The 16650-nt window shown below is 43.5% G+C and overlaps 2 protein-coding genes across 3 annotated transcripts in view; one reads left to right on the top strand and one right to left on the bottom strand.

Moving 5' to 3' along the window:
* The window catches only part of LOC121176542 (FYVE, RhoGEF and PH domain-containing protein 4-like), an 8513-nt gene extending 258 nt beyond the window's left edge, over positions 1-8255 (top strand). The window contains exons 2-16 of one of the 2 annotated variants that reach the window (XM_041030627.1): positions 2261-2386; positions 2591-3170; positions 3306-3780; positions 3957-4102; positions 4195-4351; positions 4426-4564; positions 4717-4775; positions 5013-5156; positions 5320-5492; positions 5935-5965; positions 6067-6150; positions 6263-6388; positions 6481-6624; positions 6966-7106; positions 7757-8255. In XM_041030627.1, the coding sequence (XP_040886561.1) occupies positions 2261-2386; positions 2591-3170; positions 3306-3780; positions 3957-4102; positions 4195-4351; positions 4426-4564; positions 4717-4775; positions 5013-5156; positions 5320-5492; positions 5935-5965; positions 6067-6150; positions 6263-6388; positions 6481-6624; positions 6966-7106; positions 7757-8077 (2846 nt within the window). In that variant the 3' untranslated portion in view covers positions 8078-8255. Of the gene's footprint in view, positions 1-2257; positions 2387-2590; positions 3171-3305; positions 3781-3956; positions 4103-4194; positions 4352-4425; positions 4565-4716; positions 4776-5012; positions 5157-5319; positions 5493-5934; positions 5966-6066; positions 6151-6262; positions 6389-6480; positions 6625-6965; positions 7107-7756 lie in introns of both variants that reach the window. The other variant, XM_041030626.1, reaches the window with a different exon arrangement.
* Positions 8256-8633: 378 nt separating this feature from the next.
* LOC121176543 (DENN domain-containing protein 11-like) lies at positions 8634-16287 on the bottom strand. The gene is made up of 9 exons (XM_041030628.1): positions 15688-16287; positions 14329-14428; positions 13926-14084; positions 12376-12532; positions 12112-12250; positions 11383-11514; positions 11091-11241; positions 10787-10855; positions 8634-10521 (listed from the first exon to the last, which is right to left on the bottom strand). Exons 1-9 carry the CDS (start codon positions 16088-16090, stop codon positions 10326-10328), a joined length of 1506 nt encoding a protein of 501 aa, XP_040886562.1. The 5' UTR covers positions 16091-16287; the 3' UTR covers positions 8634-10325.
* Positions 16288-16650: the final 363 nt, after the last annotated feature.

Raw genomic sequence — 16650 nt, 5'->3', positions numbered from 1 at the left:
TAATCTATTTTTCAGGCTTTTTAAGAAGTAAATATATAAACTAAAAATACAAAATATCCCACCCATCTTTCAGACGTTAAGTCGCTTATTTACCATAATGTTACATCACTTTAGATAGCCTGCATCTCATTTTGGGTTGGTGTATATTAACCTACTAACCACTGAAGCACTACGGCGTTAACTTTAAATAATTATACAAAATTAGAATAAGAGTTTAGTAAGTCTATGCATATAATTTCCCATTAAATCTTATAAATGTCACCAGTGGTCATTATATTATGAGGTACTCACCCCAGTTGCAGTTTTACTGGTCACAGTAAATAGTCCGAGAAATTTTTATTTTTTATTTAAATTTTTATTTAACTATTGCAGTTTCATATAACAGGAAATGTGCCCTCATGAAGGTTGTAGTGTTCATTTTTTCTTGAACATTCTTTGAACGGTGTTGCTATAACTTAATGGTTATTTTCACCCAGTTTAAAAAAGTGATGGAAGACTTGATTTTAGAAACATTCAGTGAGAATAAGCATATGCCCTCTGAAGTCATAGCTGAGGGTTTTTGACTCAAACTGCCCTGTGAGAGGGTGAACAGGGCAGCAGGTGAGGGCATTAACACTCCTTGTTATTATTGGCTTACATCAGTAAATGCTATTTTAGCTGAATTCCCTTGTCAGCTTGTGAGTATAATTCCTTTGTATGAACTGCACTTGGTGTGTGTGTGTGTTTGCATATATCTGAATTTTGTTGAGCACAGTTGGCGCCCTGTTAGCCTCTTAACTTGTTGGATTATTGCAGTGAAATCTCTTTCCCCTGATTCAGCCTGGACTTGGCCTGTGTGTCTTGAGACCGGCATTTGTCAATCCCTCACACACACACACACACACACACACACACACACACACACACACACACACACACACACACACACACACACACACACATGCACAGACACACACAAAGCCTTTCTGTTCCCCCACTGAGGCAGAACTATCTGTTTAGATTAGAGAGATGCATGCTTGCTCCAATGGTACTGTTAGATGCAGGAATCAACAGTACCATCCATCACTCTGACCAATATGATGCAAATTATTCTTTGGTTTGGTACGAGGCCTCTTGCAGTAACTGCACTGACAGAAACTGAAAGTGACTTTTAAAGACAAAGTGTTAATTTATAAGATGAAAATAACACCGACATTGTGTCAGTGTTGTGTTGTGCGTTTCTAAGAGCAAGTGTTGAATGTTGTCTCTCAGGTGCTGATATATAACTTGTAAGCCTGGCAAAGGCTAGACTCTACAAAGAAAAAACAGAAGTGAGAAAGCAGAAGTTTTATGCTATTGAGAAAGTAGGCTTTAGCCCTCTCCACATGACCAACAAATCTGCCACATTTCAGCAAAGCCAGGAGTGAACTGGAACGCTATGCTTTCTTGTACAAGTAACGGATAAGCTTACATAAGTTTGGAAATGAACTACAGGTAAGAAGACGAGCGGTTATACAATTTTAAAGCTGTAAGTAGGATGTCAGTCATACGGTCAGTGCACAGATTACTGAGAGTAATAAAAGAGGAATAAATACTGTGATTTGTGTAGTGTGTGTACTATTGTTTAACATCAGAATAAGCTGGGGTCGGGTTTATGGACGAAAATGAATCCTCACCTACAGCATTAATAAAAAATCAAATTTAGTGCGTTGAGTGTGATCTCGCACACATGCGTGAAGGGTTTGTTTTATTCTTATATTTTTCTAATTCTAAATTTAGTAAAATAGCTACATATTGTAGTGAAGGTAGCCTGTGTGATATGTTGTGATGGAAAAGAGTTACCAAGGGTTGAGCAACAGTAAAACATGGTCATGACTCTTTCCATATGAATGGAACAGATTTTTTGTGAGTTGGAGGTTTAGGAGGGACATGACCTCTGAATCATACCCTCAAAATGATTAAAATGTAAGAAATATAGTGCGTGGTTTCTCAGGAATCAGCTAAATGGGTCATCAACACAACACACACCATCCGAGGGTCCATTCTTACAGATGCTAGGTCTGTGGTCAAGCTTTGTTCAAAGTTCAGGACCACTAAATTCAAGATCCCAGTGTTGGGAAATGTGTACAGTGAATTGACATTTAATGTTTAAATATTTCACCCAGTATAACTGTGATAAAGCCTAAAGAGTGAAAGAGGAACTGTGAATAGAAAACAAAGCCATGCAGTACAGGGGTAAAATGTATATATGGTTCAAGTAACAGTGTGTTTGTTTTAGTAGTGAGCAGTGGAGTGTGTGGCTCGTACAGCTGTGGCCAGGCTTGTGACAGGGTCTGTGGATCTGAACCAAATTCCAAGGAAGGCAACGAAACAAGCCCGGCTAAAAGATCTCCTTTGAAACCACAAGGTAGGCTCAAATCCAGCAGCCTACATAACCTGAACAATAAATACTACCCATTCTAACTCTGTTAACTAGTGTAAATAACCCTGTCTTACTCTTTGGGATCACAGCTCATCTTCACTGTGTGTGTGTGTTTTTGGTCAAAACCGTACCTGCACGATATTAAACTATTACCACAAATTAGCTGACCACGCTGTTTATCTCTTGCAGTACCTCCTAAACCTGCTTACCTCCAGAGCCCTGTGAGGGCAGGACAAGATCAGGCCTACAGTCCCACTACAGGAAGATTGAAACCCCAAGGAGTTAACAACACAGAGGAAGACCAGAGTCCTAACAGAAGTCATGGACTTTCTGTTTTTTGTGTCAGCCCAGCACAGAATTGCCAAAACTCCCCAAGTCCTGTTAGAGGAGGAGGGAGCTTTTTTTTAAATGGAGTGTCTGGATCACATATCAGCCCTGTCAGACACGCTCAGGGGATTTCAAATCTAACCAGCAGTCCAGTTTTAGGATCTCCGAGTCCAGGCAAAAGGAGCATTCAGAACTGTAGCCCATTGAGGGAAGGAGGGCACAGCCCTGTTAATTTGTTCCCAAGAAACCATAGCCCACTTACAGGAAAACTGCGGACCCCCAGCCCTGTTCAGGGGAGAGTGGGGAGCTACAGCCCCGCCAAGAACTCTAGATCCTGGCTAGGGCTGCACAGAATCCCAAGCGGCAAGATGGAAGGACAAGAGAAGAGGACAGGGAAATCTTTGAGTGTGCCTGACTTGATCGTTTGCTTGGATGAGAGCGGGTGGGACATTTACTTTGGATTATTTCTTTGCCTCTATCACCTCAGTACCTTCCCATAGCATGTATAGCATATCGAATCCAGCTATTTCTGAACATTACTTGAATTTTCAATCATGACTACACTTTATTTCTGCAGGATTACCACAGACAAAGTTGAACGCTCTCCACTGAAACCGCTGCAATCACCCAACTGCAATGGGCCTGCCATCGCCATCAAAGCACCAGCTAACCATAGAGTCACTTATACCACACATGAAGCCCATCTATCAAACAGTGTCAAACAGCATTCCCCAGGACACATTAATGGCACAGTGCAGGCGAAAGATTGGCCAGTAGTAAATGGTAAGGGAATAAATGACAAAGTGGAACAAGACAGAAAACCCATTGGATATGGCTCCAAGTTTTCCTGCCAGTGGACTGAGGCTACGACAGAAGCTGGGAGGATTCACGAGGAGTCTATAGGTGAACAAAATGCGGAGCATGAGAGGAAGGAGAGAGGGGGAAGCGAGCCAAAAGAGGAAGAGAACAAGGAGCAGAAATTGTATAAGATAGCCAATGAACTCCTGCAGACAGAGAGGGCCTATGTAGCTCGCCTCCACCTGCTAGACCAGGTCAGTGTCTATAATAATAGGTCTATAATAAAATGAAGTAGTATTTGTTTCTTCAGGCAGTTGAATTTCTCCCTGCAGTGCCAGAGATTTAATGTTCTTGACAGAACATTTCTTGTGTAGAAGATCGATGACTGTAAAACTAACGAGCATGTCCTGCGTCTGACTCCCACCCACAGGTGTTCTGCTCACGTCTAACAGAAGAGGCAGGTCGAGGCTCATTTCCTCCAGAGGTGATAAGAAATATTTTCTCCAATATTTCCTCCATCTACTCCTTCCACAGCCAGTTCCTGTTGCCTGACCTGGAAAACTGCATCAGCCACTGGTGGGTGTTCATATCACAAAGACGGACAACATTCAGGAGAGCGGTAACATTATCTGTCAGACCTTTTACCTTCCCACTCCTGCCACATGTAGGTGTGAGAAGCCAGGCCTGGGTAATGTCCTGCTGCAACACGCACCCTTCCTGAGGATGTACGCCGACTACGTCAGGAACTTTGACCAGGCCGTGGAGCTGGTGAGGACCTGGACTGAGCGCTCCTCTGCCTTCAGAAGCATCCTCCAGGACATAGAGGTGAGACATTTTCAGCAGGTAATAGGTGGGGTGAGGTGTGAACAGGGTGTCATGTATGTGTTGTCCTGTTTTAGAGTCAGGAGGTGTGCGGCAGCCTGACCCTGCAACACCACATGTTGGAACCGGTGCAGAGGGTTCCACGTTACGAAATGCTGCTGAGGGATTATCTGAAGAAACTGCCTGAGGATAACCCAGACTATGAGCTTGCTCACAGTAAGCATACTGTACCAGTGTCTTTATCTCAGTCTAGTGATCTCTTCATCATGTGCACCTCCAGTGTGTCTCATAAAGTGCCCGTCTGTCCCTGAAAGCTCATCATGTCTGTTTTCATCAGTGTGGAACCCTTCCTTTGTCTCCTCCCCCAGAGTCCTTGCAGACTATTTCCATGGCAGCCACCCACTCAAACAGCGCCATCCACAAAGCTGTACGTTACTGTAACATGCCACGTCATTAACCATTGTTCTAAGTGAGACTTAATCACCTTTACACAGCACATAAATTGAATTATGTGGCCAAAGTGATCCTAAGAACATGGTTTTCAACTACTCTGACATCTTGTCCGTTTTTTTCTGTTTTGAATTGTAAAGTATGGGAACTACTGTGATTGTGTCCATACATACATAGTTTCAGTGTTTGATCACCATCTTTCTTTGCCTTGTAGGAGAGCCTGAAGCGGCTGCTGGAGATCTACGAGATGGTTGGAGAGGAGGAAGTGGTCAATCCGACCAATGAATTTCTCAGAGAAGGTCGCCTGCTCAAGCTTGCTGCCAGGAACACATCCGCAATGGAGAGACACCTGTTCCTGGTTAGAACCAGTGGCGACACACTTCCTCTTTGGGTTTTTCTGTTGAGACGATGATCTGTGATCTTTAAAGTCAGCTTAGCTAAGGGCATCATAAATTATGAATGCAGTATGGATGACAGCTTGTAAAGTGAACCTTGTGAATTTTATTTTATTTGCTCCACAGTTCAACAACTTTCTGCTGTGCTGCACTCCGAAGTTCAGCCTAGTTGGGCAGCGTTTTACTGTTCGGTGCAGGATTGGAGTGGACGACATGCAGGTGCAGAAGACCACCAATGAAGACCACCCATACACCTTTCAGGTCTCAGGAAAGGAGAGGACCCTTGAGCTGCAGGCAAGGTGTGTTTGTGTGTGTGCAGTACATGTGGGCTTTATGTTTCCTACTGTCAGGTGTGAATTTTTATCCCTTTATATTTATGTTCCTTGTTGGACCATATAAAAAAAAACAAACCCATAATAGATTTCTGTGAAATTTGGAATGTTAGACCCAGAACCATGGTTTTGGTGCTGATGCAGGTTCACATCCAGGAACTCTTCTAGAAGACTTTTCTAAAATTATGAGGCTTAAATGATGTGTATTCCACAGTTTTGTGTTTATATGTATGTGGTGATGCAGTTCAACAATCTGAGTCCATTCTAGCTGTAAAGCGTGTTTAGCTGATTTTCTTGTTAAATTACTGTTGCCTCTGTGAATATAACCACTTAATCAAAGTGAACATTCAGTCCATCAATCTGATTTCCACTTTAAATGTAATTATTTTGTTTCTTCTTTTTTTTTAAGCTCTGAACAAGACAGAGATGAGTGGATAAAGGTACCAGGGTAGTTTTATTTATCGTTTGGTGCTTCACATTAAATATTGTGTGTGTGTGTGTCTTTTTTTTGTAAATACAGTCTCTTTTGTCCTGTATCCAGGTGATTCAGGAAGCCATTGATGTGTTTCAGAAGAAAAATGAAACCTTCAAATTGGCTTCTAAGGAGCTGAACATAGAAGAACCAGTGAGTTCAATGAAAAATATGATCAGAATGAGGTTGTGTATATTGATAATCTGTTCATAAAATGCTGTAACACTATGAAACATCCTGGTTGTGACAAGTGTATCTTTTACAGGCGAAGGAACTTGGCCGACGCGCCCCTCGCTGGATCAGGGACAACGAGGTGACCGTGTGTATGACGTGCCAAGAGCCTTTCAACGCTCTCACGAGAAGAAGACATCACTGCCGAGCCTGTGGATGTGTGAGTGAACAACACATTTGTACTGTAAACGCAACACATCAGCTCATTTTACCAGAGAACAATTCAGCAGTGGTGTTTTCTCTGCTCTCCAGGTCGTGTGCTGGAAGTGTTCAGACAACAAAGTGGCTCTAGAGTACGACGGCAACAAGCTAAACAAAGTGTGTAAAACCTGTTACTCCATCCTGACTGATCGGAGAGGAGACAGGGTGGAGGGCAAGAAGAGAAGAATGCTGGAGGTATGCCTTTTTTTTTTTTCTTAAAGTTTAAAGATTATAACAAAGGTTTAGCTATGTGTGCTCCTTATAAACTTGTAGATTTTTTTCCTGTTTGTCAAACTTTCATAATTAATACACATTTGTAATTTACTTACACTAAATGCAGTCAGGATAATCTGTCTCCGATGCAACAGAGTGGATAAAACCAACTAAACACCCTTTTTCTTTTATGTAAAGCTGACATTAGTAGGTGTGGTACCGTATGTTCTGCAGAGAATTTGTGAAGTCTCCTTTTAGGATCATAAAATGCATCATAACAAGAATGTAAGTCTAACATTCTCTTTTCTTGTGCTGTCTCTCAGTCTGAGGCATCTCCAGTGTCCAGTGACAGTGTAATGAGTGGCTTCCTGCAGTATGGCGACAATCCCAAGACCTGGCAACGAGTGTGGTCTGTTGTCACAAGGACCGAGCCTCCAGTTCTCTGCCTGTATGCTCTTCCACAGGTAGGGATCCCTGTGATTAAAAAATGTCTCATATATTATTGTTGAATGTATTTTGTAAACCTACCATTTCATTTAATTTTGCCACATACTTTGGATGATAGCGTGTCTTTAGAGGGTACGCATGTGATGTTGTTGTGCACAGATGTTGCCACAGTCCCTCCCCCCTGACTGGCAAACATGCAAAGAAAAAAAAAACAGTCAGCATCTGGCATCCTGCACTCACAAAAAAAGGGAAGCTCTACTAAAATTGTGAGGAGCTGTTGTGCAAACAACTGCACAAACAGATTGAGGGCCACAGAAGAAGGGCAGCAACGTAGCTACAGTTTTTTTTGAATGAAATAGAGTGAAATCATTGTATTTTACAAAAATGTCCACAGACAACCAGAATATTCTTTGAAATCCTCATGATTTAGTTGTCACCAGCTCATCAGTACAGTACATTCTTTTAGGCTTTGTTTAGTGTAGCATTACCTCTCAGTGTCTTGCTACATATACTGATGTTGTAGGTGAGAGATTAAAGAACAAAAAAGACAAGTGTAGTATTTCCACATACTTCAGCACTGCTTCAGTCTTTGCATCCTCCTCCTCTCCCTTTCACTCCCCCCCCCCCCCCCCCCCCCCCCCCCCACCCCACTACCCTGCAAATCCAGGATGTGAAGCACCTGTCTGTCATACCCCTGCTGGGCTGCACTGTGGAGGATTCCCCTCAGGAGCTGCAGGGTCAGCCTTGTTTCTTTTTAGGTCAGTCCAAAACCACCCACACTTTCTCCTGTGATGGTCTGGACCTGAAACAGTGCTGGCTGGCTGCTCTGAAAGTTGCTGTGACAGGCAGGATCCCAGCGTGCATGCTGGCTGGCTCTGACGTCACCGCCAGTGGCTCCAGATGTGGCTTTAACGGTAACGTCAGTGATGGAAGTGTCTCTAGTGGTGAGGAATTTAGCATCAATGGCAACAAGGAAAACCACTCCTGAGCGTTTCACTGATTCACTGATGTTTAAGACAATAGCTTTGAGCTACGTATTTTAAATGAATGAAATCTAGAAATGAAAATCAGAACTGAGACCTGTGTTTTCTTTTACAAGTGGCTGTGCACTTTATTTCTGAAATGGTTTACAGTAAAATAAATAAAGTGATAGTGTTTTAACATGAGTCAGACTATCCCTTCAGCTACCAGGATGTTTGCTCTGTACAGGTTGTCTAAGGTGCCGTGTGATGTGGCAGGAAAAGATGCTTAAAGGTGTTGTCTTACAGTGGACAGCTGAACGCATGACTGCATGAGGATTCCAGTGACACACAGAGGCTCAGCGGGATCATAACTGTCTTATAAAACACATTCAACTGATCCCATTTCTTCACACATAATTACAGCAGTAGAATATTTACACTCAGAAAACATTACAGCTAAACAACATAAACACACTAAGTAAAAAGAATAAATAAAAAAAAATAAACGGATTAAAATGATCACTGTAAAACGGAAAATGACTTGGGATGTACCCTAATACAAACTATCTTGTTGTTCTTGAAGCTGCATTAATAATTTTTTTTTTTTTTTTTTATACTGACATAAATCAAATGACCACCTGTAATGTGAAAGGAGCTGCTGTTTCTGACAAACCCGCAGAGAATTATCACAAATCTCTGATGCTCTGTGGAGCTTTTTAGCTTCTTCTCTAGTCGTGGGTTTACGGGATGTTTACTCTATGGCTCAGTCTCACTGTTCTCATCGACTACATTCCCAGCATTGTTGTATTTAGAATGTGAGGCACCTATACAGCACTAAACAGCAGACGTGAAGTTAGCAGGTAACTGGTGAAAAATGTTGAACAGCTAGAAGCTGAACAACCGAGCGGGCCGAGCTAAGCATTGAGCTGAAACCAGCTCCAGATTCAGACGACAGTTCTCTGTAGGCTCGTCACCACAGCTGACGCCTTTCACACTGTCACATTGTTTTCACATTGTCATTTGATAAAACATGGATTATAGCCGCTTTAAGTTTCTCACTTCATCTCGCAAAAACAAAGAAACTTGATCGTGATCTTGTTTCTTTTAAGTGACATGTTGCCTCATGTAACAACATCACATGTTAAGATACCTTCCTGTTTTTCTGTGGGAGAAACTGAAATGATATTTTATAGGTACAGACTTGTGCCCTTTCCTTCTGCAGTTAAAAATGAGAAAATCTACTAAAGACGTGAGTCAACTCGCTGTCTTTCTTTCTCTTGACAGCAAATCTGATAAGATAATTGGACCTTTGACAAAAGCATAAAATTTTAAATAGTGTTCAGACTATTTGTGTAACAGCTTATTTTGAAATACAGGTCCAGCTGACAATCAGAAAACATACAAGCCATTTGTTTCTACATGTCTTTGCCTGTTGGACATCCTTTGAAAATCTGATTTGGTTTCAGCATAGGCAAAAACAAACCAACAAACAATATCTTCAGTTTTGACATTAAATGGAAATACTGAATGGGCCAAATCCATCAACTGGTCGTTTCCCACTTTAACAGCAGTGGTTACAGACATGGCTCTAGAAGACAAAGGCGGTTAGACCTGCTTGTATTGACACATTTCAAGAAAGGAGGCCCTGATTTGGATATAGAGGCTTATAATGGGATGTTTAAAATCCAGCACTTGATCAAAGGATAAGCAACACTGGCAGAGAGTCGGACCCCGTATCACACATACGCTGACACACTGTACACAAAGGAGAGAATTGGGATTATTTACAGAAAAGCTACCTCTCTTTCACTTTCATACATTAATCATCAGTACACGTTTTGTTTGCTGAAAATCTCCAAACCCCTAATTTGATCTCAGAAGACGTCTTCTGCTCTGCCGTTCAACTTAATGTCCCCAGTACTGTACATTCCTCGAGAAGAATTAATCCTGCTGTGGAGTGAGAAATCCATCTCAGCGGTGAGTTTATCTCTGTGACGCTTTATCGAGCAGGACTGATCACATTACTCACTGGAGCTGACTGTTATTGTTGCTCTTGCCCATCAGGTTGTGAGGGAGCAGAACCACGGTGATCAAAAGAAGGATGGGGAGAAGTACAACGAAGAAGTTAAACCAGAGAAATTTCTGGAGGCTCAAACGGTCCTGAAGACTCCCAAGAAGCCAGCAGTGCGGCACACAGAGTCGGCTCAAGGCAAATCAACTCCCTTTTAAAACCAGCAGTGATGACAAGCAGAAAAACTAACCGTCTGTTGAGTCTCAGCTGCAGCAGAGCTGCTCTGACACCAGCAGGGTGTCGTAGCCATAAATCTCCAGCAGGTGGAGCAGAAAGAGCCTGTCTCCATGCGGATCCAGACCCATGGCTCTCACACTCTCCTGCGTCAAAGTGGGATCGGGGCTCCCTGCCACTTCGCTCAGGGTCTGGAAAATTCGGTTGTTCTGCTCCAGGAAAAACCTGCAAAAGTTTGGAGTGGGAAAGCAGGTGAGTCAGCACGAATCAGCACAAATCAAATCTGCACTCTGTGGGACGACTGATGGGAGGGAGAGAGAGAGAGAGAGGGAGAGAGGTCTGGGGATTCTGTCGGGCTCATTACCTCTTTGAATTAATTTTAAGTTTCCAAATTGTCACAGCGATGACTGTCATAAAAAGAAGTTATTTCAAGTGCTTTCTCAGTAGTTACCACTCCACTGCCTGGTTCAATGAATCATGTTGTACTTACAGAATAAAGAGATCCTCTTCACTGGACACACAGTCTCCATTCTCCTCCTGGGAGTACAGCAACATTTGCCTACACACACACACACACACACACACACACACGCAGACACACAGTTTAATTCTACCGGTTCCTATGAAAACCTACCAGACATACATGACATATAATGTATACTTGAGGTTGTTGTACTGTGATTCTTGGCTTTTATGGGATTTAATACAAATATAGAATATCAACAGTCTTAACCTATTTTCTTAGCTTGATAATCAGAGTGAACTTTAAGCAGTGGACCTGTTGTTGTACCTACCTCTGCTCTGTGAGTTTGCGATACTTCTCCCGGTCTGCGGTACTGAGGCGGAGCAGAGGCTTCAGGCCGTCTCTGTAGGTTTTTACATTCTGATTGTCTACATACACATCGTAGAGATCCTTCTTCTCCTCAAAGATCTTCTCAGTAGTACCTAAACGTACAAACACACACAGGATCTCTAAAATTCTGTGTGATACTAGTCACACCTACGAAAGATGTATGTTAAAGCAAACAGTCCTTTGTCAGTGGGTCTGTTCACAAAACCTTAAGCCTGCTTCTAGCATCCACTTACACGCTACATAGGAGAGCTCGTTCTCCAGGGCGCTGATGTCAGCCACATTGACATAGAAGAAGGGGTGGAACTCAGGCACAGCCACGCTGACCCCGGGGATGGAGATGTTTGCCAGGCAACAGCAGCAGTACACTGAGAGGGGGTGGAGGGCCAAATAAGAAAAATGATGCACGAGTGTGGGAGAGAAAGAGAGGAACACGGGATGTGAATGTGTGTTTGACGTGTGGGCTGTCAAACACTGATACAGCTGGAGAGGGAACTGCATGTACGCTACGCTGTCAGGAGTTTTAGAACACCTCCATTTATCAAGTTGTTATTCAAATTTACATCATTCAGTGTCTCAGAGATTTAAAAACCAAGGAATCTACTTGTTGTTCTCATAGCAATACACAGTCCTACTTGCTGCAGTCCAGTATTGTCCTAATAAAGCATCAGAGGGTGTAGTGACACAGTCTGTTCTGACACTGCCTTTGTACAGAAGGTTTGTGAGTAATCAACAAAAGTTGGGAACAGTTTGCATTAACTTCACTCCGCTTGGACAGAGCCAGGCTAGCTGTTTCCACCTGCTTCCAGTCTCTGTGCTAAGCTAAGCTAAGAGTGCTCTGGCTCCACCTTCATACTGAACAGGTAGATATGAGAGCGGTATCAATGTTCTCATCTCACTCTAGGTAAGAAAGCAAATGCGCCTAATTCCCAAAATGTCAAACGATTTCTTTCCATGTTTCTCACCCCTGTAGCAGACCACACCCACGGGAGGAGGGGAGAAGATGAGGATGCGTCTGCGGAGGAGAGCCAGTTTCCACAGGACCATGATCTGCTCCCCAAAGAAGCGGATGAACTGGGACATACAGCCTGCAGGGTGGGTGATCTGGTCCACAGGTATTCACACACACACAGACACACAAAGTTACTGAGTAATATAGAGTAAGACACACTTCAGTCAGAGACACCAGCTGGCATAGCTGAAATCGAGATGGAAAATTTCCCTCCCACCTTCATCTCCGGGTGCATGCTGTGGTTGATTGCAGCTCCCCAGGCGTTGACTGGACATGCAGTAACAACACCATCTCCACTGGGGGGCAGGAGCGCTCTCTTGTCCTCATAGAAGGCCTCTAGAGGAGAGTAGTGGCCTGGGGACTGGAGCTGGAGCCTGGGGCGGGGGACAAAAATAACATCCAAAGATATCAAAAGGCACAATAACATGAAAGAATGGGGATAAAAACAATGAGCAGAAAGTGCTACGTGTATTATACACACAATACAAACATCAACAAGCTGCAGTTACAGGGTCCATTTAGGTTTTAAAACAGAGAAGAAAAATGAGGTATGCATGTGGTGAACAGTTACTAATTAATGCAGACAGTGTTTTGTGAAACAAATGATCAGCTGCAGCCCTTTGTGATACAAATGAATATGTCTGCGGCTTGGAAACCATCATTCAGCAACAACAGACTGGACTGAATTAAACTTTCATCCATATGCAGTGGCCTGGATGTTAGTCTGAGAAAAATGATGCCACCAAAGTACAGAGGAAAAAGAGCTGCCCAAACGCTGCTACACTCAGACTATGGCTACAAAGGATTTGTTACTTATATTCAGCTAAATTAATCAAGTCAGGGGTGCAACTAACTGTTATTTGTTTAGCCTATAAAATGTGAAAATATAGTGATACTTGCCATCACAGTTTTGAAGAGCCTAAGGTGACATCTCACATCTCTAAACCATATGTTTATAAAATATCCTGACAGTGCATCCTGCAGGACATAATTCAAATCAGACACCTAGACACATCTCCCTTTATCATTTCTACCCTTGTTAGCATAATTAGCATTTCTCTGTAAAACCAATGAGTTCCTGCATGAGCTGCAAGTGCCAAGAGACAAATAACAGGCTTGAAATCAGAAAGGGAGGGACGGAGAGAAAGAGAGAAAAAGGGGGAACGGGATCCATAAATTCCTTAATATCTTAATCACCTCATGACCAACAAAAAGCCCTTTATATAAGAAGCAGACGACTGCCATAGCAGTCAGCAGATGGGGAATCTGGAGCAAGCTACGTGGGGAATGATGAGTAAAGGAGCATGACCGCTGCATGACTGGAGGCCAGGAGATGCCAGAGAGTGGGAACTGTGGAGGGGGAAGTGAAGAGGACCAGGGAAAGGGGAGAGAAAGAGGGACTGAATATAGAGAGGGCTGTGTTCAAAGGGCTGCTGAGGAGGAAGTGTGACAGAACTTCAGATGTAACACTGAAGTACACAGGCCTGTCCGCACCAGAGAAAGTATTAATCAGGGTCAAAAGATAATGGAGGTGAAGTGTTGCTGGAGGAAATCAGGGTTTTCAGAGAGAGAAAGTGTGAAAGTTGTCTTTTTGAGTTGAGGGACAGGAGAAGAGGAACTGGACTAGTAAGAGACAAAAAGCCCTGACACTGAAATAGCTGAATTTTCAGTTTTTTTTAGCATCTCTGTTCAGCACAGGGGGGAAAATGCACGGAGCACCTGTGCACATAAGCAGACTTCTCTGCTGAACAAACCAGTTGCTCTTACCTGACCTGGTGCTCCAGGAAGCTCATGTAGCGATAGAGCAGGGTGTAGGAAGGAGACAGGATCCCTACCGACTTCATCCTCGCCCCCCTCTCCACCGTGCTCTCCACCGCCATGTTGGCAAAGCAGGCCAGGCCAAAGTAGCAGCCCTTCCGGAAGTAGCTGTAGATGCAGGAGAGAAGGATGAGAGGGAGACAGACGAAGCCATGAGTCAAGAAAAGCAAAGACGCTGCCAGATGGCTGTGCCTTTTCTTTTTTTTTTTTTTTTTTTTTTTTAATTTTGCCAGGCAACACTATGTGTCGCTCTGTCCTGCCAGGAGGGAGACATGAGGCTGCATCCTAATACTCACTATTAGCTTCCTCCACTTGGTTCTATGCACACACACACACACACACATGCACTTACATGAAGTCTGTGGAGACTCGGTGGGAGCCGCTGGCGATGGCTTTGAACTCCACTCCCTCCAGGTCCATGTCTTTGGGCAGACACCACTCCAGCATGTTTCCTATGACACCCACACACACAAAAAAACAGAGATAATAACAAGCAGACAAACACTGATACAGGAACAGACTGTAAATATATTATTGCCATTCCATGTACATGAAACAACAGTGACACAGCCCGACTGGATTCTTGGGAATTCATTATGTGTCGGCTGAGCTGTGACGCTTGAGCAGCAGCTGAGCAAATACGGTCTGATAGGAGCAGGGAAAGGGAGAAGGTGACTCAGACAGAGCAGCTTTCAAACTAATCATTAGCCACATGTTGCAGCCAGTGGACTTTCTGAAGAAATATATTGCTCATTAAATTAAGGCTACAGGTCGGTATCATCATCCACTGACACCGTAAGCCACCTGCAGCTGAACACCAAAGATGCTCTACTGCCCATTTGACAGCTGTTATTGACTTTAAGTATTGTGCTTTAAGTATCGTGCAGTGCTAAGTACTGATCAAAGGTATTTTCTGTACAGACAGACAGGATGATTTGCTTTCATATGTGATGTATCAGGTAGACTAATCTACCTGGAGTCTTATTTGTTTTCTTCAAATTGGTGCCTTTCCCTCGAAGCCCCAAAACAGACTGTGTGACATGGTGTAAGTGGTGTATTTATGACCTTATATTACCCTTTAACTGAACAAATATTTTTTTTAAAAAGCATCACTGTAACCTGTTCATCACCCTGTTCACCTGGTCTCATGTCAGTCTGACATTTTGCAAAACCGTGAGGCTCCCAGCTCCACCCTGCAGGGCATCTCCTGTGCTGCTATCAAGTCAGGTTTCCTCTCACATTTTGAAACATTAAATCCTGTGATTCTTAAATTGTAAGTATACTGATTGGCTGCTGTTTCACAGGGGGCTCACCCTGTCTTCAAAATGCCCCTCATTAAAAATGTATAAGCCTGCTCTGCAGAAAACCAGTAGCTGATTGATTTCCATCACAGAACTCATCCGTTTTGACATGTCTGAGCTGTAGATAGGCTGCAGACGATGACATGGCTTTTAATGATGTCTCCAAACTTATAGCCAGGTCAGAAAAAGCCACACCTGTAGGAGAAGGGTCTGCAGACTTGGTATAAACATGCGCTGATCATTCTGGGCGTCAGGCAGAATGATCTCAATCGGCTGTATTAGACGAGGCAGGCTTCATCTGTTTTCCCCCTTTTCCTGTCTATAAACATTATTCTTTCTATTTTTCCTTTAGACATGTTGTGTTTATTTAATCTGGCATTGATAATTCCATTGCATATTGTATGCCCCACCTGATCTGGTATTGAATGTAACCACAAAAACCGACACAATCTGGTCCTTTTCCTCCCATTTCACCATCGTGTCTTCCAGCGACACCTCCCTCGGTCCTGAATCCGACAGATGCTCCTCCTTGTCGGTACGCAGCCCCTCCGCCGTGCCCGCCGGGGTGCTAGAGGTCGCGGGCGGGGTGCTGCAGCCGTCTGAGCTGGAGACAGACTTGCTAGGAGTGGGACCCCCCGGACCGCTGCTCCACCCAAACCCCGGCGCGGAGCATCCCGATAAGGCACGGCTGTTGGAGGGGCTCGACAGTCGGTCCTTCGCGTGAGATGCCGCCGGTGCCGCACCGCCGGGCTTCTCCGCGGACGGAACCTCCTCCCAGTCCAGCAGAGGTGCTCGGTCCGACCGCTCCACCATCCCGTCTGCGGTCCCGCCTCGTCAGTCTCACCGCGGATTGTAAATGATGTCTCAGCCGATTGTCACCAGGTCCATCCGTGGATAATCACAGCTCAGAACAATTCCCGCATTGTGAAGTTATTCCAAACTGTTCCGAAAGGCTGCACTTGGCATCAAATTAACATTTAGCAGAGCAGCTTTATTTAAATTCTTTAAAATCTTTCTAGTCTGAGCTGATCAAAAAATTTGATGCTGTTGAGAAAAGGCAACTCCTTCGTCTAATATGAGCTGCATTCAAAGCAATACACCAACTGCTGTTACATTCCCTTCGCTAAGAATAGATGTTGAACATTTGAGAACACCAAGTCGTTTTGGTGTCTTGAATGTACCCCTGCATCTCAGCGTCCGGATTGGATGAACCTTTTTTGTGTACAAGCCGCATTTTCGATATAAATATTGATGTTTTGATAAAACAATGCGCCTATAAATCATATGTATAAAATCTCAAAGACAATTAATGTGTCGAATGTATTGTTGATAATATTTTAAACTTGTGGTATTGGTCCATAACAGTTCATTTA

This window comes from Toxotes jaculatrix, chromosome 22 (genome assembly GCF_017976425.1).
Source record: "Toxotes jaculatrix isolate fToxJac2 chromosome 22, fToxJac2.pri, whole genome shotgun sequence".
In the NCBI taxonomy this organism is placed as follows: domain Eukaryota; kingdom Metazoa; phylum Chordata; class Actinopteri; family Toxotidae; genus Toxotes; species Toxotes jaculatrix.
This window is presented reverse-complemented; position numbering and strand designations above follow the sequence as displayed.